Source organism: Pholcus phalangioides, unplaced genomic scaffold (assembly GCF_987345545.1).
Source record: "Pholcus phalangioides strain wild (caught in Gottingen) unplaced genomic scaffold, Ppha-v1.0 ptg000017l_1, whole genome shotgun sequence".
Lineage (NCBI taxonomy): Eukaryota > Metazoa > Arthropoda > Arachnida > Araneae > Pholcidae > Pholcus > Pholcus phalangioides.
The window spans coordinates 14,593,922-14,617,675 of NW_028301610.1; the positions used below are offsets into that span (position 1 = coordinate 14,593,922).

At 35.5% G+C, this 23,754-nt stretch overlaps 1 protein-coding gene across 2 annotated transcripts in view; it reads right to left on the reverse strand.

Moving 5' to 3' along the window:
- Nucleotides 1-23,034, reverse strand: part of LOC149072424 (acyl-protein thioesterase 1-like) — a 38,913-nt gene extending 15,879 nt beyond the window's left edge. The window contains exons 1-5 of one of the 2 annotated variants that reach the window (XM_089246757.1): nt 16,171-16,356; nt 11,930-12,027; nt 7,975-8,006; nt 5,755-5,820; nt 3,875-3,990 (exon numbers count right to left, since the gene is read on the reverse strand). In XM_089246757.1, the coding sequence (XP_089102883.1) occupies nt 3,875-3,990; nt 5,755-5,820; nt 7,975-8,006; nt 11,930-12,027; nt 16,171-16,195 (337 nt within the window). In that variant the 5' untranslated portion in view covers nt 16,196-16,356. Of the gene's footprint in view, nt 1-3,874; nt 3,991-5,754; nt 5,821-7,974; nt 8,007-11,929; nt 12,028-16,170; nt 16,357-22,838 lie in introns of those variants that run through there. The other variant, XM_089246758.1, reaches the window with a different exon arrangement.
- Nucleotides 23,035-23,754: the final 720 nt, after the last annotated feature.

Below are 23,754 nucleotides of genomic sequence, written 5' to 3' on the forward strand. Positions count from 1 at the left end.
TAGGCTTATAAATTATATTAATTTAACCAGACATGACCCTAGCATTGTTTTCATTACAGCTCTTACATACTGTGGTACTTTTTCAGTAACTTATTATTTTAATGATTTTCATTAGTTTCACTTTATGCACACAGGAGCTGCTGCAAAAATTTACACTAGAAAACTTTGGGGTGCCAGGAACAGATAAATTTGTTTTACACTGATTCTTATGGGGTAAAAGTGTTTTGGCTTACGAACAGACTTCAAGAACAAATTAAGTTTGTAAATCAAGGGTTGACTGTATCTTATTAATAAATACCAAATGGAAGTCTTGATGTCAAGTTTGGAATGTTCTAAATTTTGGTTTAGAACATGCCTGAAAACATTTATAATCAATAAGTTGACTATTCTATTGAACTAGGAGGATTTTTTTTAATGGATAACTATAGTAATGATATGTAAGTTATAAAAATTATGGTTTAAAATTAAATTATCTGTTACTGTACATCTTGCTTTATTAATTATTTTTTCAAAGTGCCAGAAAAAGGTATATTACTGCTTTAAATCTAAAAATTTGAGAAATAAACAAAAGTGGATCCATAATCCTGAATCACCTGGGTCTGAGAAGTCTGGAAGAGGGCCTACTGTACTATATACAAAAAATATGATGATATATATGAACCTGGCTTCTATGCAAAGTCTTTACAGTCTTGCTATGCTGCTGTAACATGCCAGGATGGGATTTACTTTTATTACTCCTTAGTTTTTGAGGCAATGAATGAAGTTGAGTACCTTTAGACCTGTGACCTCCCAGTTACTGGAAACCACAGGTGGTCTCACCTAGCATACTGCCACAGGCTAATTTGTTCATTGAGTCCCTCAACCAGAGGGTAGGGTTCTTCCAGCTGTTAAACAAGAATGGGATTGCAGGTCGGGCTGCTGGTGTCCCATCCAAATTCTTTTTTTTTTTCACTCTCATGGTAAACTAAAGAGTCTATACCAAAAAACTGGTATAGACATGCGTATGCAAATAAAGAGATATGGAACCAATCAGAGTACGGTGCTGCGATCGGCAACGCCTATATAACACAACAAGTGTCTGACATAGTTGTTAGATCGGTTACTGCTGCTACAATGGCAGGTTATCAAGATTTAAGTGAGTTTGAACGTGGTGTTATAGTCGGTGCACGAGAGATGGGACATAGCATCTCCGAGGTAGTGATGAAATTTGGATTTTCACGTACAACCATTTCACGAGTGTACCGTGAATATCGGGAATCCGGTAAAAAATTAAATCTACGACATCGCTGCGGCCGGAAAAAGATCATGCAAGAACGGGACCAATGACGACTGACAAGAATCATCACGTGACAGACGTGCAACCCTTCCGCAAATTGCTGCAGATTTCAATGCTGGGCCATCAACAAGTGTCAGCGTGCGAACCATTCAACGAAACATCATCGATATGGACTTTCAGAGCCGAAGGCCCACTCGTGTACCCTTGATGACTGCACGACACAAAGCTTTACGCCTCGCCTGGGCACGACAACACCAACATTGAACTGGAAACACGTTGCCTGGTCTGACGAGTCTCGGTTCCAATTGCTTCGAGCTGATGGACGTGTACGGGTATGGAGACAACCTCATGAATCCATGGACCCTACATGTCAACAGGGGACTGTTCAAGCTGGTGGAGGCTCTGTGATGGTATGGGGTGTGTGCAGTTGGCGTGATATGGGACCCCTGATACGTCTAGATATGACTCTGACAGGTGACAGGTATGTAAGCATCGATCACCTGCACCCATTCATGTCCATTGTGCATTCCGACGGACTTGGACAATTTCAGCAGAGGACAATGCTACACCCCACACGCCCAGAATTGCTACAAAGTGGCTCCAGGAACACTCTTCTGACTTTAGACACTTCCACTGGCCACCAAAATCCCCAGGCATGAACATTATTGAACATATCTGGGATGCCTTGCAACGTGCTGTTCAGAAGAGATCTCCACCCACTCTTACTCCTACGGATTTATGGACAGCCCTGCAGGATTCATGGTGTCAATTACCTCCAGCACTACTTCAGACCTTAGTCGAGTCCATGCCATGTCGTGTTGCGGCACTTCTGCGTGCTCGCGGGACCCTACACGATATTAGGCAGGTGTACCAGTTTTTTTGGCTCTTCAGTGTAATTTCATACAGAACCTCTGGTCAAAACTTCATCTTGAGTAGTAATTATTTTTGAATTGATTAGAAATTTTGTGAATACATTGTTAAAGTGGTGAAAGCATATTGTTATTGTATGAGAATGCTTATTTGTTTCACTGGCGGACAGCTGTGGACTTACGCTGGTAATAATAGAATCCATTTTTTTAATATCTTGTTCACTACTTAATAGGCCTGTCATGCATATTGAGGGAACCTGGCCAGTTCATCATCCTCCTAACCAGATCATGGCCCACTTTTGTGTTTCAATAAAAAGATTTTAGCAGATGGTAGAAGACCTGAGCCATACCGGAAGCTGTGCATGTATGTGAACATAATGTTTCTGTGTAATGCTTGTTATGTGTGTGTTGCCATCTGCCTTCAATTTTTCCAACTATGAGCGAAGTGTAATGATTGAATAATTGTAGGCCTGTTGCTTTCTGTGGCAAGACTTTTTAACGGGGAGATCGGCTCAAATTTGTACCTTGAAGTTGGACATGGTTGATTTATGGACAGCCCTGCAGGACTCATGGTGTCAGTTACCTCCAGCACTACTTCAGACATTATTCGAGTCCATGCCACGTTGTGTTGCGGCACTTCTGCGTGCTCGCGGGGGCCCTACACGATATTAGTCAGGTCAATAGTTTTTTGGGTCTTCAGTGTAGCATTACACATACATTAGTTGGAACTGTTGTCACTAGATCATTTTCAACAATAACATCATCATCCGTGATGTTCCCATTTTCATTAGCAAGTAATTGGCATATATATGCAAGTTATAAATATCCTACTAATTATGCATACATATATCTAAATGTTTCTAAATATCCTACAGCTTTTTCTCATGTGAGATATCTTCCGGACATGGTTACATACAGCTGAACATAAAAAGACTATGATTACCAATCACAGTTTGATTAGTATGCGGTTCACAAAAACATGTATTTTCAAGAAAGCAAGAATAAAAAGTACTCAACCAATATAAATAAAACATTTTACTTTCCAGAAAGCACATTCCTCTGTTTCATATTACCCAGAATTTGCTCCATACACATGTCCAATGATGACACCACCCTGGGGTTCGAACGATATCTAATGTGCATACTGCACATTAGATATCTCTAGAATCCAGCTCTCTTGCAAGGCCAATGTTCCATAAATGGAACATGCATATTAGAATGTGCGTAGCTCTTCAATGTTTAACAGTACAAAGAAACTAATTGATTTACTTTGATTGATGTATTAAGTGGTAGAAACACACAGAATAATTTTCAATTTACTTCAAAATTGAAATTTTGGTAAATTTTAATCAAAATGGGGAAAAATGCCCCAAAAATGTAAAATTTCAAAATTATGTCAAAAAATATTAAATTAACATGAAGTTTCTGAATTTATTTGAAAAAATACTTTGAACTCTCTTGTATATATGATAAACAACCGGAAATATTTGAATAAATTTTTATCTGATATTTTTGCAAATGAAAACTATGTTACATTTATGGAACATTGGCCTTTAAATGGTTAAAGAGGTTCAAGAATGCTAATTCACGTTTACTTGGGAGTACAAGAATGAGAATCAAGTTCACTGGTCAAAAGGTTAAAAACCACTGGCTTAGAGAGATTCGACTTTACCCAGAATGAGCTTGGGTGAAGCCAGGTATGTTATATGTAAATTTAAACTTATTGTACCATTTCGGCAGGCATTTTTGATGCCTTCTTCATCTTCTTCTTCCTGAATACTCCAGTTTTTGACATCAAAGTATGCCCGCGAATTCTTACCATCGACAGTAAAATAACTAAATGGCCTAAAAAAGGAATTAAGACTTCATATGTGTAAATTAAGGACACAAAAATGTCATTTCAAATCAATCCTCAACAAGCAAATGACAAAATGTATATTAAAATGTACAACATTCTGTTATTTAAGATTAATAGTCCAGTAACACTTGGCTGCAGAAGTGAAAAGAGCTAGGCTGATTATCAACTTCTTTGATAAACAATTTTTGTTCAAAAAAACCAAAAATTCAAAAATGATCAAATAAACATTGTCACTAAATATAAAGTAGTGATATCTTAAGTTTCTTTTTAAATAATACTTGTTTAAATGGCTTGTTGCAGATGCAACTACAGTTTTAAAAAACTCAGTATTATTTTTAAAAGTTAATCATTAATTATTAGAAAATCCTCAAAGGAATGTTGTGGGAGGAAAGTGCTTTTGTGTTGTGTCTTTGTACTGTATTTATATGTATGAAAATAATAGTAATAAATGCTTTTTTCGGAATGTCTTGGAGGTCATTTGTAGCTCAGTATTATTAACTATCAAGTACCAGGTTAATAAATTTGCTATGTACTAATTTTTTTTTAAATTATTTTTTTAGTTTAATTAGAACTAAAATGACCAATCAAAAAATGTGATAATTATTTCATTTTTTCATATTGTGGTAGTGAAAGGGTTAGTAATTTTGTTACTAACTAATAATTTATTTATTTTAATCAAACACAAAATAGTACTATGCAACACACAGCTGGTTAAAATGGTTTGTTTTTTTTTTTTGCATATAATCAGTTTTCATAACCAGGGCCACAACTAGACGCTTGCTCAGCCAGGGCAAGCACGCATTTTGGCGCCCCCTCATAATGTCGAAGGAGAGGTTAAAAAGTGAATTTTGCGCTCCCTCTAATCCGGCACACCAGACCTGCCTGCACCCCCCCCCTAGTTACGGCCCTGTTCATAATGTGTGAATGAGTTAGTGTTTTCTAAACAGATTAATGTGGGTGAGAAAACTGTAATTCTTATACAGCTATTGTTTTGTTTCTCTCGCAAGTAACAGCAATTATATTTCTTTACAAACCACACAAAACAATTTCTTTAAAAAATTTTTTTGAAGAAATAGAAATCTGTATATATATATGTGTATATATTTTTAAAAATCATGTTTGTATAAACTTGACACTAATAAAAGGCATTTCAAATAGATTAACAGCACTTGCATTATGAAAAAAACAGGTAAAATTTTTTATATAAAATTGGAGCTTTTTGGCTTATAAGGCTGACCTCATAAGGATTTCCATGCAGTATTTCACTCTAGTGCCAAGCATCTTCAGGAATAATGTGAAGTTGAGTATGAAGCCATGTTCATATCTTATATCCATTGTGCTGGTTCAATTTATTGTTATTATTAGTGATTAGGTGGTTTGATCAGTGCTATTCAATATAGCCTATTGTTAGACATAAAACTAGTTCGTTTTATCTGTGATTAGGTGATTTCATGTGTGTTATGTGATTGGGTGTTTGTCATGCTGTTGGTCTCTTAGTCCGACAGAGGCAAGATTTTTGAATTTTCACTAAAAACTGGAATCCTCATTTTTGGATTCCAGCATTGAATAAAAAGTAAAAAAAACTCTTGCTTTCTGTCATATACTTCGTATTACTCCTTAAGGTGCTTGATACTACTGTGAGCGAAAATTTTGCATGAAAATCCCAATTCCTGTTGGCCTTACAGCCCAATACACAATATTATGAACCATGACCCCTGATGGCCTTATAATCTATATTTTAATGAACTTACGCAAGAGGACAAAGTAATTTAGAAGAAGTTGGCATTATAGCCCCCAGTTCTTTGCTCCAGCCAATGCTAAAAAAAAATTGTGAAAGTAATTTAAAAATATATTAAAAGGCATTAAGATAATCAAATCCATTTCAACAACTGCAAGAGCACCTTTTCTCTTACCTAGAAGCACCAATATCATTCTAAGTGATTGGTCCAAGGATTATCACTATATAAAACAAGGCTTGAAAAATAGCAAAAAAATCTAGGTGGCAGAATAAATTTTTTTTGTAAAGTTTATTTAAACATGAAATAGTATATAATATTAGAAACAAATTCACCAAGAGATCCCGTAGATCTGTACTGATGAACACAAAGTATCAATGAATAATTATAATGCAATTTTAAGGACAGAACAGATAAACAAGAAAAAGAAAGGAAAAAAAGATTGATAAATGCATCGAAATTAATTCCGCATCTATGAAAAAGTATACAATCAAAATATAGTACGGCATTTCAAATATACAGTACACTTTCATATGCATTATCAATGAAGAATATAAAATGCTAGAATGATGCGAGAATTGTTTAGCAACTTTGACACTTGGAAGCAAATAGCAGGAAGTGTACTTAGAGATTGATAAAATTGGATTTAGCACTGAATGATAGAGCTGTTTTTTTCAGAAATTATCGTTAATATTAGCTATTGAGAAAAGATCATTTTTTAAACGTTTTTTCAGTAATGGTATGGAAGGGGGAAAAATATTATGCAGTAAAAGTATGTTTTTCATGTTTCTTTGTTGTTTTTTTTTCACAGACAAAAACAGGTTGAAAAATATTTCAACTTTTTCCAGACACAGTAACCCCTTTCCATATTGATGGATACGCTGACATGAATTTCAAAATTTTTGTGTTGTCCTGACTAATTTAGCAATTACATATATAAAATTTTAGATGCTGATTCCAATATTTTTAGTCACCATGGCAACCTGGTGACTGGGTCCTGCTATATAATGTCCAGCCCTGTTATATAATGTCAATTTTAGTATTAGTTTTGCCTATTAATGTGTAGATATTTATAAACAAGGAAATAAAAACTTTTATGAAGCTTGATAAAATTAACTTTTATGAAGTTATAGAGAGTGGAAAAGCCCATATTTGCTCCTTCGAAATAAACTACTGATGTGCCATACAGCTGCTTTGGGGAGATTTTTTAGTAAAGATGGGGGAAAAAAGAAACGTCTGTTTCAGTTTCAATGCTAAATCAGACAAATCTAATACACCAGTCAAGTTTTTTGTACTAGTTAAAGCAGGTATTCTACCTTGGTATAAATATTATTGGCATGTATGAAAAAATTACAAAATTTCGACAACTGTGCTAGTTTTAATCATTATTAAGTCTCTTGAAATGACAAACACAAGTCAAACAAAAAGACCCATAAAAACAAGATTAAATGAGAACACTTAATTGTGTTAACAGCCAAGAATGTAATAAATTGACTATTATTTTACATTGCTGACAAAAGAGCCATGAATTAAAATTTGATAAAGTGATAGTTTTGCAAAAAGTATAATCCCTAGCTTACTTGGATTTCTTTAACCTGTACAATGTTTCTGACATAAAATGTTAGTATAAACTGTAAATAAAATCAATGTTCTGATACCAGAAGCTCTATGATTCTTTTGTTTACCAAGTGTGTGTCAATTTGAGATAAGTAACCTCAAGAATTTTTTGTGCAAATTAGGTAAAAAGACGTCACGTTTCCTCCAAAGCTTAGCTATTTTTTGTCAATAGTTGAAAAACAAGCTTATGACAAATAAAAAAAACCATGAAATGTTCTTCAGCTGTGTATATTGTCTATTTGATAGTCTATTGCCTACTCCCTCATTAATAGTATAGGAGTACATTCCAATCAAAGAATGAAAAACCTCCCCATGGAAAAGAATTTTCTAATAAGAGCTTCTAGAAGCCCCTTTCAACAGTCCCTCTCCAGAATAGAACTTATTCCACCCATCACCATCCTTCCTTTATACACGTGAAACCTGCCTTCTTTAATTTGTTAATCACTATCACACACAATCATAAAAATATAAAAAAAATTTAATTTAAATATGATTTTTTTTTTTTTTGTAGTCATGAGATTTCAATTGAGATACCATGCTCTGAACTCAAAAAAGGTGAATTTAACACACTAACTAAACGTACCATATATACCAAACATAACACTATATAAAACATACCAATCTTCATCATGGGCATGAAGAAACAATATCTAAAGAAAGAAAACTAGTAAAAATATCAAGAAAATTTTAACACAGTCATGCAAATACTTCTAAATTAAAAAAAAGTTAACAAGATTGACATGATAAAATTGTTGCGACGCATATTAACCTCTTAACCCATTGAAGCCGGTTGGTAAGAAAATTTGCCATTCAAAATTTAAATTTTTTTCTTTGCCAATAAATGGTGGGAGTGGTTCCACTCAGTGTTTTTTTAAAACTGTCACAAACTTTATTCAATCAAATTCATTCAAAAACACAATACAATATAATGTGATATATCTAAACATATGCAAGTGAATCGATATATATGAGCTGTAAAGGGGTAATTGTGCCCGTACTGACAACCAATCAACAAAATTAATGATCATAGTCAAAACAATTTTCACAGTCATATATAATGTACGTGTTAATAATAGTCATAAACATAAAGCAAAAATTTTAATTCAAGTACTGTATTCGCATAGTCACGTGATATACATTTAAAAATAGTCTTCAATGTTAGTGATAGCAACAACGCGTAACCAAATAATTCCTTCTTAAATTTAGAATATGAAGCTATATTTGTTAATTTGAATGGCAAGGCATTGTAAATTTTGGGAGCTAAATAGAAGAAGTGTTTTTTAAATCTCTTTTCTATGTAAAGGGATTTCAAATATTTACTGTCAAAGAATCAGTCATCTTTGATGGGTAAATATATAGGGGCAAGATATTTAAATCCTGAGTAAATGGCAGAATTACATTAGAGTTCTCTTTCCTTTCTTATAAAACTCTTTATTGGTAACCCGGTAAACAATATTGATATTTTTTCTCATTTACCTCAACATTACCTTTTCCTTTTCTACCTCCTTACTGTTTGACAAATTAAAAGAAAGTAAATGCATAGGGAAAGAGTTACTGGGAGAGGAAAAAAATAGAACATCTACTCTCATCTTTTTTACCCTTCATTTCCTATATGTTAACAATAATACCAGTTTGAGATTTATCTTTAGTATTTTAACTGTATATAGTCCAAATTTGTTGCCAAAAGTCTGAACATAAAGGGGTTAAGAAGTACTTATGACTTTGTAATATCACCGTGTAGAGGTCCAGCAATGACTCCTAAAGGAGTCAGGTCATGTTGAATGAACACATTTAGAAGTTTAACATACTCTGTAGACTCTGCCCACAGCAGAGCCATGACCAAAAATTTAAGCCTTTAAAATTTAATAATGTAAATTTATTATGAATTAATTAAATATTACACAGGACATATTAAATTTTAATTACTTATTAAGCCCCCGTCTAGACTAGAAACAGTGATACTGAGCATGCTCATGAATGCTTCATATCAGCTCAAATTTGTTGCTGGATTGTGGGAATTTTTCAGGGATTTTACAAGCAAAAAATAGCTGTTTCTTGTTTCTGGTCAAAATGGAAAACATTTGTTCCAACGAACAAGTTTCAATTAGTCTGCACGTGTTCAGAAACATTGTTCCATAAACCACACAGGGAATTTAGCAGGGAAAAAACGTTCCAAAAACTAATGTATTTATAAAGGTTTTTTTTATCCACATTAAACACAGCAATATACACATGCGAGAAGTATAAATGAAGAGTGATAAAAAAACTACATAGGTAGATAGATAGCATTTGTGGTAATTTTAAAATGATTCTAACACAATCAACATGTTTTATATATTCTTGCAATTCTCAATAGTTTAATTAGAAAAAGTAATTATGGCTTCAATCTTTTCAGCCATAACTAGCATTGGTTATTTCTTTGATAGGTTGCACAGTGGACCACCCCTTGAAAATGTATTAATTAAAAATAAATAAAAACGTCAAAAGGGGGTCACTGTGCCTCACCTTCCCCTTTTTCTGTGTGGATTACCAATAAAATATTTTGCATTAATTGAATTTATACAAAAAAAAGGGAAACTCCAGTCATTATTGAAAAATTACAAATACAGTGAAACCTTGCTACAATAATACTTGATATAATGATAAATCCCTCTAGAATGATATTTTTAAGACTTGTTTGGAAACGGCTATAGTCTAATGTCAAATAATCGCCTATTGATATGTATAATGATACAGATCCTCAAAGTATTGTTATATTAAAGCTTTACCGTTTACTGTATAAACGCATATTGCTATGAACACTTAAAATTGTATTAATTGCTTTTTAATAATAAGTAACTTGTGCTTATGTATTTTTTATAAAAATTAAAATTTACAAAAAATCCAAAAACAATGGTTTTTTGTTTTTTAATTTAATCTAAGTGATGGTGAAATTTATTATTGTGTTAGCCAAATGATCTGACCCTAGCTGCTTGTACAGCAAAGTTCACTCCAACATTGTCTAGAGCAGCGTTTCCCAACCTTTTGAAGTTCGCGGCACCCTTGGGAATAACATTAAAAATTTGGGGCACCCTTCCTTGAAAACAGAATGCAATTTACTACAACATTTACCACAACAAAAATCACTAAGTAAAAATACATCAGTAGAGTTTTGTTCGATTAATCATTAATCGAAACTTGATTAATCATTAATCGAAATTGATGCCTAGAGAACAGATACTTGAAATCAGGCTTTACACGTAAATTGTTCTCTAGGTCTTGCTCTCTATTTCTTGACAGATGGCAGCACTACACATAACAAGCATCGCACAGAAACAAACGTTGCGTTAGGTTCACAAAACATACACGCACATTCCGGCATGTACCAATTTAATAGAAATTCCATAGAGGAATGTGAATGAGGTGCATGTACGGTTGAGTAGTAGTAGTCTGTTTCTTGCTTTGTATTTTATTGTCGCCATATCAGAGAAAGCTTGCTTGCATAGATATGATGCTGGAAAAAGGCAAAAGTGCATTAATTGCATTCTTCATTGGATTAGGATACTCCTCTCTCACAATTCAAAAAACAGCTACACTAACACCTCACTCTTGGTGAACTTACCTTTGAGTGTGAGATTGGTGCAAAGATCAATAAATTCACCTCGTTCGCAAGCAGTGAAATCCATTTCCTCTGCACTGTCTGCAAAATCAAATGGTGAGATAACCCAGTCGAAATTCTTAGTGGAAAAAGATGGAATCTACATATCTATTGCATCTTGCAATCTTCATGTGTTGACAAATGAGATTTTATCAGCTTATCTGAAGGTGTATGGGTGGGTGTCACACTCTTTTATTACTTTGAAGGTTTCGGCAGCTGGCTGATGCAAAGGTAAATCCAAGAAAGAAAATTGGCCTTGCTGGAAATCGAACCCACGTCCTCTCAATTGCAGGGTGAGCACCCTAGACCATTAAACTAGAAAGCCAATGAATTCTCTTTCCTTAGAGATCGTGTGTGCTGAACGGGGCCGTACCTGGACAGCCAGGCCAAAGCTTACATTGCTGATGCTGCCACCAGATGGCGACTTATCCGATAAATCTGTCATGCATGAGATCTCATGAGTAATTAATTTGACTTAATTTATTTTAAGACCCTAAGTGGACTGTAATATTTTTTTACTTATCTCCATAATATCTCGCGGCACCCCGAATGGGAAACACTGATCTAGAGTTTGGAAACCTAAAAATGTTTACAGAATGCAGAATAGTGTTTAGCAACAGTGTTTATAAACAGTTGTGAAACAAGTTCAGAATTGTTCAGCAACATTGTTTACGGTATGGACCCCCAAAGCAGAATGTTTAGTACTGTTCTGCGACGAGCCCTCGGCTGACTGGAAATGTTCTGCGGTAAAAATCAAAAAACATGTAATAGTGTTTTTTGCACTTTTTCTTAAAGTTCTTCCAAATTGTTCTGCAGTAGCGGTAATTGTTTGGTAATTTCTGCACATTCTGCTTTGGGAGTATGGACTAGGCTTTACAGTTAAATACTGTTATCTTTCATGAAAAAATACTATTAATCTAAAAATATTCTACTCACAATTGAGCTAGTTGGACCAACAGAATTCACTGTATAACATTCATATATGGATTTACCAGCCTCGAATGAGGCACATTCTGCACCATCAGACCCAAATACTACATGAACACAAAAAAAAGTAAGATATATTATTCCTTGAATAACTTAGATTCATGTTGAATTGATTATGCCATTACATTACACACTGGGCTCAAAATTGCTCCAATAAGAAAAATATAAATAATGATTGAATTTTTTGATGAGACGTGAGGATCATTTTGTCCTAAATGGACCAGATGTGTCCTTGCCTTACATTCTTTCAAGATGTTCCCTTTGGGGAGGGGGGGAATACATCTGGAAGTCTTCATTTATCTTTAAGAAATCCACATTGCACATTGGTGTCAGACAACTGATAATTATGACAAATTAATGCATATATATCAGGGATTAACAAATCCCAGTTGCCAGGTCACCATGGCGATTAAAAAGTTGGTACTGGCTAAAATTTGGTTTTATAACAATATTTGTTCTTTTCTGGAATTTGTCACTCCCCTAAAATTGGCTGCTCTGGGAAGTTCTACCTTCCCCCTCCCCAGTTCTGGTCCTTCTTTTAATACTTTAAGTGGTACAGCATAAATGACTAAGCCCATTATAAAATTCTACTTTTTTTAAATTAAGTACACTTTCTTCCAATTTTCAGCAGGTGCAAAGTATAGAGAAAAGTGATTCATTGAGAAATAAATTTTGCATTTTATCTGGGATTGTTAATGCTTAAATAAGTGGCCTTTAAGGAGGTGAGATATCTTGTCAATTCTACCAAAAGGGTTAATATGATATAGCCTATACAGGGCTTGATCTCTCAATACGAGAATACCGTTGGGATCAAAAGCTGGACATTCACTTGAACAATTTATCCATTTACCGAATCATGAGAAATATAAGTGAAATCTGGCTACAATAATACTTGAGATAATGATAATTCTCTCAACTTTGTTTTTTAAATCTTGTTTGGAATTGTCCTTGGTCTCTAATGAAAACTCCTCTCCATACAAAAATATTGTTTACTACAACAAATTCCTTTTATAACAACATTTTTTAGAGAGATTTTGAAACCACCAGGGCTTGACAAATTCCAAGTTGTTATGGCGGCTAAAAAAATCAGCGCATTGGCACCTAAAATTTCCCATGCATGATGACTAAATGGGAGTTTGAGGACAACGCAAAATTTTTATAATTTGTGTTAACTCTCCAACTAATGCTCATCTAGGCCTGGAGAAACATAAGAAAATATATTTTGGCTGCTCTTGTCGAAAAAAAATTATCCTAGAATAATTTGGCTGGTGTGTGCGTGTGTTTAATTTCCTTTTTGATTTGTATAAATCCTTGATATATAGGTTTAAACTGATTTAATTTGGTCATGGTCGAATCAAAAATTAGTTCAATTTGTTAAAAATTTGTTTTATTTTTTGTCTTGAACTTCAACTAATTAAGGATTGAATTGCAAAACGATCCTTGGAATCTGGGTTTTAGTAGTGGGACATAAAATTTCAGGCTCCAACATCAATTTATTTAGTCGAAAAGCCCTGGGGTTTGTCAAGACCCTTGAGTAGATTGCATATACAAGCAGAGGTGTGTTTACAAATGGGATGCTAAATGGGCTATAGCCTAGGACAGCAAATTTTAATAGATGGTAGTTAAGAACAGGGGCATTGAAGTGTCATGGACCTGTGGGTCTTGGGTTTTCAATGTAGACTTCAATTTAATTCTGTGGGTGCTTGAGCACAATGCCACTGGTTAAGAACATCAAATAAAAGAACAGTACAAGAGTGGAAAAGCTATACATAAATCTGCCTTTGCATATAAGATTTGAGAAATAGAACCAAAATGGATACATTGGAAATCAATGAATTACAACTATTTCTTAGATGCAGTGAAGCCAGGATATAACAACATTCCTTGGAACGTAAAAAATATTTGCTCTATATTCCCAATATATTCATTATAACCGATACACGATAAATACTCAAGTTTAATAAGATAGGTCTATTCCAAATGGTCTCTTCAAACCTATGGTCCACAAAGTTGAGACAGGAACTTTTGACTGCATTGAACTTAATCCTATGGGAAAAAATTCAGTTCTTGCCAAAACTTTGTTATATCCAATATCCATAAATAAGACATTTCGTTATAAGCGATAGTTTGAGATTTTTAGCATTGCAGGTTCAAAAATAATTTGTTATATCAGATACTTTGTAGCGTGGGCAGGGATACGGAACATGGGTCAATGACTGAGCGAACTGATCTATAATGTATATACATATATCTCGGGGGGTGATGTTAAAGTGAAGAAAAACCTTAAAATTTAATAATTTGCAAGCCAACGAAATGAAGCTAAAAAGATTGTCTGCACAGAAAGGGTGGCTATGAACAGGGCCGTATTTACACTTTTGCCGCCTGTGGGCTATACAAATTTTGCCGCCCCCCCCCCCTCCCATTTCAGTCTAACTTTTTACCCCCCTCCCCATTATCAATAAATCATAAACAAGCAAAAGACAAAAAAGTGGTACTGTATATAGTTGCACCGAAATTTTACTTTTCTGTCTTGAATTCATATCCCATTCCGATCCATAATGATTGCCATAGGGAATGATTAATAGGGAAGGGGGATGTTCAATCTCCGACCCGTAGGCGTCAACACATCTATGAAAAACACTGATAAATTTAATTTGAATGTATGGTGCATACATTCGAATATTAAAGTATCTCAGCACCAATCAATGGTGACGAGATATTTTCTGCGTTCTTGGTTATAGTCTAGCAACAAAATCAATAATGCGTTACATATCTATACATATAATGTTTAACCGCATGTCCTAAAGAGTATTTTGAAATAGTGAAATACTTTTTCAAAATTGTTTCGTGGACTGACTAAAATTTTAGACGAGGCCCGTCACTGGTTTGTGCACTCTTGTGATTTGAATGTGCTTGCATTACTTGAATATACAAAGTGGTTTAGTAAACAATATAGTTTAATAATTATATATTAGTTACAATAGAAATGATGCATATGACACTTAAACACGTTTACGAAGTGTGAATTAAAGTGTTTTTTTCTCTCCCCACCCTCTTTTATACTCCAAAATTTGCCGCCTCTAAGAATTTGCCGCCCTGGACTATAGCCTGCTTAGCCCCCCTGTAAATACACTACTGGCTATGAAACTGGATTCATTTTCAAAAAAATAATGCAAGAATAATTGGCTTTTTTTACTAACCGAGATGGCACTGCAGTTGGTCTAGCTATGCATTACATAGAATAGTACATCAGATTAGTTCTCGGCTTACAATAGTTCAATGTGGATTCTGTCATTCAGTAACACAGATGTCAGACGAGGAACCATGCTGTCCAAAGCATTAAGCTACATTTCGGTCAGTATAGCATATTATGCTGCCGGATAACATCTCTCAATATTGCTAATGATATTGGTTGATCGCAGTAGACCTTTGACTTCAAATATCCCCATAGCCAAAAGTCACAAGGTGTCATATCGGGAGCTCTACGTGGCCATGCATGCGGAAAGTAGACTGAGGACAAAATCCTTCCCAAACATTGAACATAGTAATATTGTTTCACACACATAGCAAATATGCAGTGGTGCTCCTTGCATAAAGGTGAGTGTATGCAGCTTTTGTTGCACTTACAATTCTGGAATGTTGCTGTTTTGTAACATTACTTCATATCTTTTCGCCAACAAAAGAAGCTGTTTTCACAGTCAGTCTCCAGGGCATGGGCGGACATATGGGGGCATTGCCCCAGCGACAAAGGTGGAGTCGACTGATTTAATGTATATATGAATTGACATCATCGTGCTTCCCCCCCCCCCCCCAAACTTTCACGTCTATCTCCGCCTAAGCTCCAGGACTTGACACCTTTTTATACTACTAATCTGATATATGCAACCCGCCAATGCTATCTGTTAGTCAAAAAATAAACTAATCTCACTTTTTTTTTTGACGAATCCGGCTTCTTAGCCACCCTTACTGTGCAAGCAGAATCTCATTCGATTCATTGGTTTGCGAAGTATTGAATTTTTATCGACTTTCGGATTATATATACCCGGTATATGAATTGACATTCTCATCTTGCGCCCCCCCCCCCCAGTCTTTGAAGATTATCCGATTTCATTATAAGCGGTTCCACTGTACTTATTCTAAAAATAAAAATTTATTTACATATGTTACAAATATGTTAAATTTATAATTACAAGAAATAGTTTCTTCCAACGACATAGCTTTTGATTGTATTCGATTGGAAATCGAAACAAAATTAAACGATCGTATGTACCACTGTATTTGCGTAGATTACACAACTAATTTTACATCCAATCGAGAACACTTTCGTACTCAACGATGACTTCGTCCCTTTCATCAAACAATCGATTTTTTGAAACAATGACGTGATTCCAGTTCTACCAATTTTTATAAGTTAAAACTTCAAAAATCATTTTGTAATCAATGTGGCTAGTGTTTTGAATGAGTATTTAAAAAAATTTGTTTTAATTTTTGAAAAAAAAATTAACTTGAATGAAAGAGAAATTTCATGATTTCTGTTGAAAAAGAAAAATCCATGGAGCATTTGCTTCGGACTATACAGGATGTCTCGTAAGTCCTAACTCGGCCTCCATCTCATCAACCGTTCGTTGTAGAGAGGTGTAGTTCCAATTTGAAATGTCCAAAATATGTTCAAAAATCACCCTGTATGAGTTTTGAGAGTGAAAATGCAGTGTGTCACGAAATACAAAATCTAAATTTTTTATACGGTCCCCTCGTCTTTCTTTTACTTAAAAGGTTGTCTCTTCTGAGCCGAAAAAGAAAATTCTATGTTTTCAAGTGCAATATTCGCCGCGATAGTATATAAAGGTATGAATTAACGGACAATACTTCTTCCCTCATTTTTATGCTGTTCTTTCCCCCCTTTTCTTCGATTTTTGATTTCAAATATCTCGGCGAATATTGCACTTAAAAACGTAGAATTTTTTTTTGTAGTCCTCGAGAGACAAGGCAACAACAACGTTCTAATTGGATTTTAGGAGAGGGTGTCAGTATAAAAATTTTACGGGGCGATGAAAGTTGCTCGTCGTCCCGTATATACGGGACTCAAGCTCGTATACAGGATGGTACGTTACACTGTATATTCGTTAATTATTCGGGTGGGCTCACAAATAGCCTCAGCCAACAGGTTCCAGTGCCTATGATCTTGGAATTTCCCTTCAATAAGAATCCCTGATCTAAAGCATCCCCTCCACGGAATATGCCCCACTTGCCCATGTGGAAATCTGGTCCTGGCAGGGCCGTTTTAATGCATGGGCCCACCTAGGCACTGTCCGATGCCCTCAAGGCCATTAGGGGCCTCGTGAAAAGAACATTTCGTACTGCGATTTTCAGGAGCAACAATATGAATAAGTAGGCAGATACATTGAGTTGAGTGGGGCCCATAAGCGGAGATAGACTTGGAAGTCTGGGTGGCACGGTCATTATTTCTGGGGTGGGGCACGATGATGATGATGTCAATTCATATATGTATATATACATCAGATCAGTAAATTTCACCTTTGACGCTGGAAAGGGGGACAATGCACCCACGCCCCCCCCCGTATCTCCGCCCATGGTGGGGCCCCAGAATATCACTTAGCAGGCCCGTAGCCAGAAATTTCGTTCGTAGGGAGACCACTTTCATTTCGGGGGGAATTAAAGTGATAGAACGGATTTGGGCGTCTTTTCCCTTTTTTCGGTTATTTTCTCACATTTCTGGGGGGGCAGACCCCCCCCCCCCAAGTCCCCCTGCTATGGCCTTGTCACAGCCTGGGGCCCATGGTGCTGTTAAGATGGCTCTGGGTCCTAGATGTGAATCTCACCGGTGTGTCACTGAATTTCAAGCGGCCATTGAATTTCTACTAGAACGGGGGTGCTGCGAGATATTCTAGAACAGAGGTTTCCAACGTAAAAGCTTTCACGGAACCCTTTGGTTATAACTTATAACCAAAGGGTTCCGTGGTAGTCTTTTAACCAAAGGGTTCCGTGGTAGTCTTATAACCAAAGGGTTCCGTGGTAGTCTTATAACCAAAGGGTTCCGTGGGTTATAAGACTACCACGGAACCCTTTGGTTATAAGACTACCACGGAACCCTTGATGATTATGAAGCTGTTTCGCGGAACCCATGCAAATCTCGAGTTTACGCAAGTTCTGCAGTTATCTTTTTCACGACTCATAGATGGAGATGTTTATTCATATATACACATATACAGTGTCGTCTTAACGCATGGGCCCACCAGGGCACCTCAAGAGAAGAGGGGCGTCAGAAAAATGAGAAGTAGTTGAATTTTTTGAGATTTTGCCATGTAGGGCCTCAAAAAAAGTACTTGGCCCGTCTTAAGACGGCCCTGCATATACATTAGATCAGTCGACTCCACCTTTGACGCTGGGGGGGGGGGGGGGGGGCCCGAATTCCGTCCATGTCACGACTTATATTTTATACATGAGTCGTGGAAATGACACTGTTTCGATATTCAAATGGTCTGATTTTTTTATCATTCATTTCATAATTTTTTAAGGCATTGTTTCGTTAGATATTAGAATAACAAAAAAAAAAAAAAAAAAAATTACCAGTAAAAGTAACCAGAAAGTTTTTTTTTTCAATTCAAAAACTCCGGGTTCTCTCTCTGGTATTTTAAAGGGCTCCGTGACATTTGATTTCGTGGAACCCTAGAAAAGCTTTCACAGAACCTAAGGGTTCCGCCATAGGCGGAGATAGACTTGGAAGTCTGGGGGCACGATGATGATGTCAATTCATACATATAGATAAGATCAGTCGACTTCACCTTTGAAGCAGGGGGAGGGCAATGCCCCCCCCCCCGTATCTCCGCCATGAGGTCCGCATAACACCATCACCAGTTGGAAACCTATATGTTCTTGAATTTCAATCTGATTGCCAAAGGGTGTTGAGAGAACAAAAAAAGTTTGGGAATGTCCATTATAGGCAGGATCGTAAAAAGGGGAAGGTATGAGTAGAACTCCTTAATACTAAGACGCCTTCATATATTAAGGAGTTCTACTTAATACACGTATATGAAGTCGTCTTAGGTATGAGCGGGCCTGGCACCCTGAGCAACTGACTAGAGTGATGATTCCTAACGTGGGGCTATTTGAGAATGAGTTTTTCTATTAAGGCTTGGAATTTTTCGGAACACCCACCATTTTTATATCAAATTTATACTTTTACGTTCAAATTTATACTTTTTACAAATTTCTTGATGACTTTTTTTATTCTTCTCTCTTTCAATGTTCTCTTTGGAAGGGGTTTCTAACGTTTTGTGTTCCACGAACAATTTGTGCCAGTAAGATGAGGTTTACGGACTCCCCCCCCCCTCCCTCATCTTGTGTCAAGAAAAATGGAAGCCACAGACCCCCTTTACAAAAGAATATTCAATGTGTATAGCAATGTAAAAACAAAGAGTTAATTATTTTATCATCCAAGATCACGGTCCCCTAGTCAGGGCCGCAACTAGGGGGGGAGCAGGCGGGTCTCGGGCCACGAGCGCTGGACCAGAGGGGGCGCAAATTTTATTCTCATACCTCTCCTTCAGCATTAGAAGGGGACGCCAAAATACGCACTTGCCCCGGGTGAACAAATATCTAGTTGCGGTCCTGCCCCTAGTTAAGAACCTATGCTTTTGATTAAGTAAATGAACTTTTTGGCTCCCTCAATGGATAGGGGTTAACTTTTTGAATAACAAGAATCACAAGTGATGGGAAAAGTAGGCGGAGCTAGGGAAGGGGGGCAAGGGTCCCGGGTTACAAAATTTAAGGATGCAAAACAAAACGAATGGTTTTTACATAACAAAAAAAACGTTGTTATGGAAATATGAAGTTTAACGGGGTGGGGGGGGGGGGAGGAGAAAGGGAATCTTCTGACAAAAGTTCTAGGGATGGCCCTGATGGGGGGGGGGGAAAACATCAGTATTTCAGAGAGAGATGTTTTGGTGGGGCATGGCCTGAAAAAGGTTGTGAACCACTGGACTAGAAGGAACCAAATTCATCTTTTGTTCCTCCAAAATTAAGGGGAGGGGCATTGAAATCGATTGCCAATGGCCAATCACAAACCTGATTCCAGAACAGACTTACCTTTAATTACCGTGGCATGCTGGTTGTAAGTTTTTCACTGCCCTTCCAAAGACAGATGATAGATAACTTATCACACACAAAACACTGTAAACCAGTGATTTCCAAAGTGGGTGCCAGAATGAATGAACGACAGGACCCTGCCACCGGTCTTATCCCGCGCGCTGCCGAGATCTCTTCCAGCCCAGCTTAGTGACAGTCTGGAACAGAGTGTGTAACTAACAGTGAGTGCGTATCCAGTGTCGTGTCTGATTTTTCAGTGTTGCCATATACATTACAAATACGTGGGTGAAGTGTAATGGTTGAATATTTGTACCGTGTAGGCCTGTTGCTCTCTGTGGCAAAACTTTTTAAGGGAAAGATTGGCTCGCATTCGTCCCACGAAGTTGGAAACCACAGAAAACCAACTTCAGCTGACTACCACTGTGGCACCGGTGGGATTCAAATCGGAGTTCTCGAGATGCGAGTCCGTCACTATGACGACTTTTTTTCTTTTTGATTTGTCAAGCCCTGATCTACACACACACACACATCATCCAGCAGAACAAGCCAGCAAAGAACCATAAAATAATAAAACAGTGGAAGTCTGTTACAACGACAGCTCACAATCACGGGAAAAATTGTTGTAACGGACTTCTCGTTATAAGCACAAGTTTCTTGTAACAATAACTCTTTGACAATCACCTGCAAATCACTCGTTATATCGACATTGCCGTTATAAGCCATGCTCGTTATCAGGGCCGCGACTAGATGCCTCATCAACCGGGTAAGTAGGAATTTTGGCGCTCCCCTGTAATGTTGAAGGAGGTGTTGAAGGGTGAAATTGGTGCCGGGGCACCAGACCCACCTGCCCCCCCCCCTAGTTGCGACCCTGCTCGTCATAACGGACTTTTCCTGTAATATATACTACAATACTAAACTGGTTGCCCTGCTGGGTAATTAAACTGCAATGTAGAAAACACTGAAATTTGGCCATTATAAATGGGGCTGAGGTTTTCAGGACCTTCTTGACAAAAAATTATAATCAAAATAATCAAATTACTGTGGATAAATTTGTTTCTTCTGTTTCTAGGAATTTCTTGGGAAAGTACCGTCGTTATATACGAGGTCGTTACATTTTCATCGACGTTATAAGCAAGGTTTTTCCTTAACATTATTCTCTATGGGAATCAGCTTGGACCACCAATTATTTTCGTTATAACCGAAGTCGTTTTACCGAATTTTGATTAGGCTCATAACATGAAGCTTTAGAGTTCAAATTCAAGATGAAAAGCTTCCATATACAGAGAGAAAAATTTCTTCAAAAATTAATGTCTATAATTAATATACGTAATTATCGCACAATTATAAGCAATGATTACCTATATTTCACGGTCATTAGCCGAAAAAATGATTTCCAATTGAAATCGATTTAAGACGATTTATTGGTGAAAATCAGCTTTTCATTAGCTTTTTTAAATAATGTGTAACAATAAATTATTTATTACCATCGCAAATTGATAAATTTTCTTCCATACAAATTTGACAATCATTAGCTATATTTTTTTAAAGGGCAACTTTTTATCTCTCATGCTTTTACAATTATATATTGTGTTAGATTTTATTATAACTTACTAATATCAAATGGAATATATTAATTTGTAATAAACCTTAAAAGTACAATCAAGTTAACAAGGCTAACTACTATTAAAGTCCGATATAACGTGAATCTCGCTAATGAATGAATTAAAATAAAAGTTTAGGGGTTCAAATTCAAGATAAGTTAATAAATAATTATAAGAAATTATATAATATAATGATAATTATAAGGAATATAAACCTTTCAGTAATTAGTGCTATAATTATTAATCCGTAATAGTCAACAATTAATAAAATATTTCGTGGGAATTAGCCGAAAATTCAATAATTTCGGAGTATATCGATTTATTTGCGAATAAGCTCTCTTAATTAGCTTTAATTTTTTTCATTTCCTTCATAATATAGGCTAATTAAAAACTATTAATTACCACAAGATATTGTTGGATTTCTTTATAACAAATTCTATTTTAAAAAAAATTCTACCTCCGCAATCACATTTATTAGATTTTATTATCTTTCCTATTCAATAATAATAAATTTAAGATACTGTATTAACAGCTATGAGGTAACTAATAAGTTTCAAAACACAGAAAAAAAAATTACAAAAAAATAATTATTGCAAGCTATCTAACAATTATTACCAATTCCATGGACATTAAATTAAAATATTCCATGGACATTACCAGAAAATAATTTCCGAACATATATCAGTTCTAAATTATTTATTTGCAAATAATCTATTGGTTAACTTTCATTATTTTTATTAAATGCTATTTTTAAATAAGCATAATTAAAATATCTCAGAATTAATAATACGATAATTAACTACAAAAAGATTTAAATAAGATTTTAATATGTAATAAAATTTCAAGAGAAGAGATTGTAATAAATGACGTAAGGTAAAATGTTTAAAAAAAGATCTATTGAATAAGAATGTAACCTGCTTAGAAAGTGAAAATATAATTAATTTTAACTTCAAATCATTCTCAGTACATGATCTTTCCAACAAGTTTCCATAATAGCAATAAAATTATAAATAAAGCGAAATTATTTTGAAAATTATTTTCTTAAAACATAAATTAGAAAATGAAGAACATATATTCAGCTGAAATGTGATTATAAAAGACATGTAATATATTTTGTTGTTCCATTATTTAAAAGTATTGAAAATACTTACATTCCCAAAAGTTTTAAGTAATTCGTTCGTAATTCTTTCAAACAAGTGAAACATAGCCACTCCATAATATATATGTTAAGAAATTTTCCTACTAAAAACCTTAATTTATACTATTTATTTATTTATTGAGTTAGCTATACGTTAGAAATGCATCAAAGAGAGAAGAAAAACATGGATGCCACATTAAAGAGATAGCAAGCATCCCTGGCTAGCATTGACCTTCAAACGGTTGACACTGCCATCTAGTGATTAAAAAAAGCATTATATTAGCTTTTATTCGACTGCACGTGTCTGCACAAACTCCTGCCCGGGGTCCAATTTGGCCCACAGGCCTGAGCCAGTTTCTTTCAAATCTTATTAATAAGCATATAACCAAATTTTTCAAAAGTAAATGTGGCTCATGGACCTCTACCAAATAAAGATGGAGCACAGGCAGGGCCGTCCTAATCAGACGCGGAGCCCGGTGCATAAATGATTTCGGGGCTTCTTGGCCCCGATTTTGTGTATTTTGTGGGGAGGGTATCGAGCATCCAAAGATCCATCCATGCATCATCACAAAACGTACAGGAATGCTGAAAAATAACTACTTGAAAAAATATATAGACGTAATAATTAAATGTAAATTAACACAAAATGAACGAAAATTTTAAATCGATAAAAGAGGTAATTTCAAAACTGGGACCTTAATGATCTGAGAACTAATGAAAACGTATAATTGATGACATGAAAATGAGAAAGAACTGAGATATAATTCCAGCATCAATGAAAATTCAGAATTAAAGAAAAAATCCCAATATTGATGAAAATTCAGAATTAATGAGAGAAATAATTCCAGAATTGATGAAAGAATTTCACAGTATTGAAGAAAGAATTTCACAGTATTGAAGAAAAAGAATTTTCCACAGAATTGATGAAA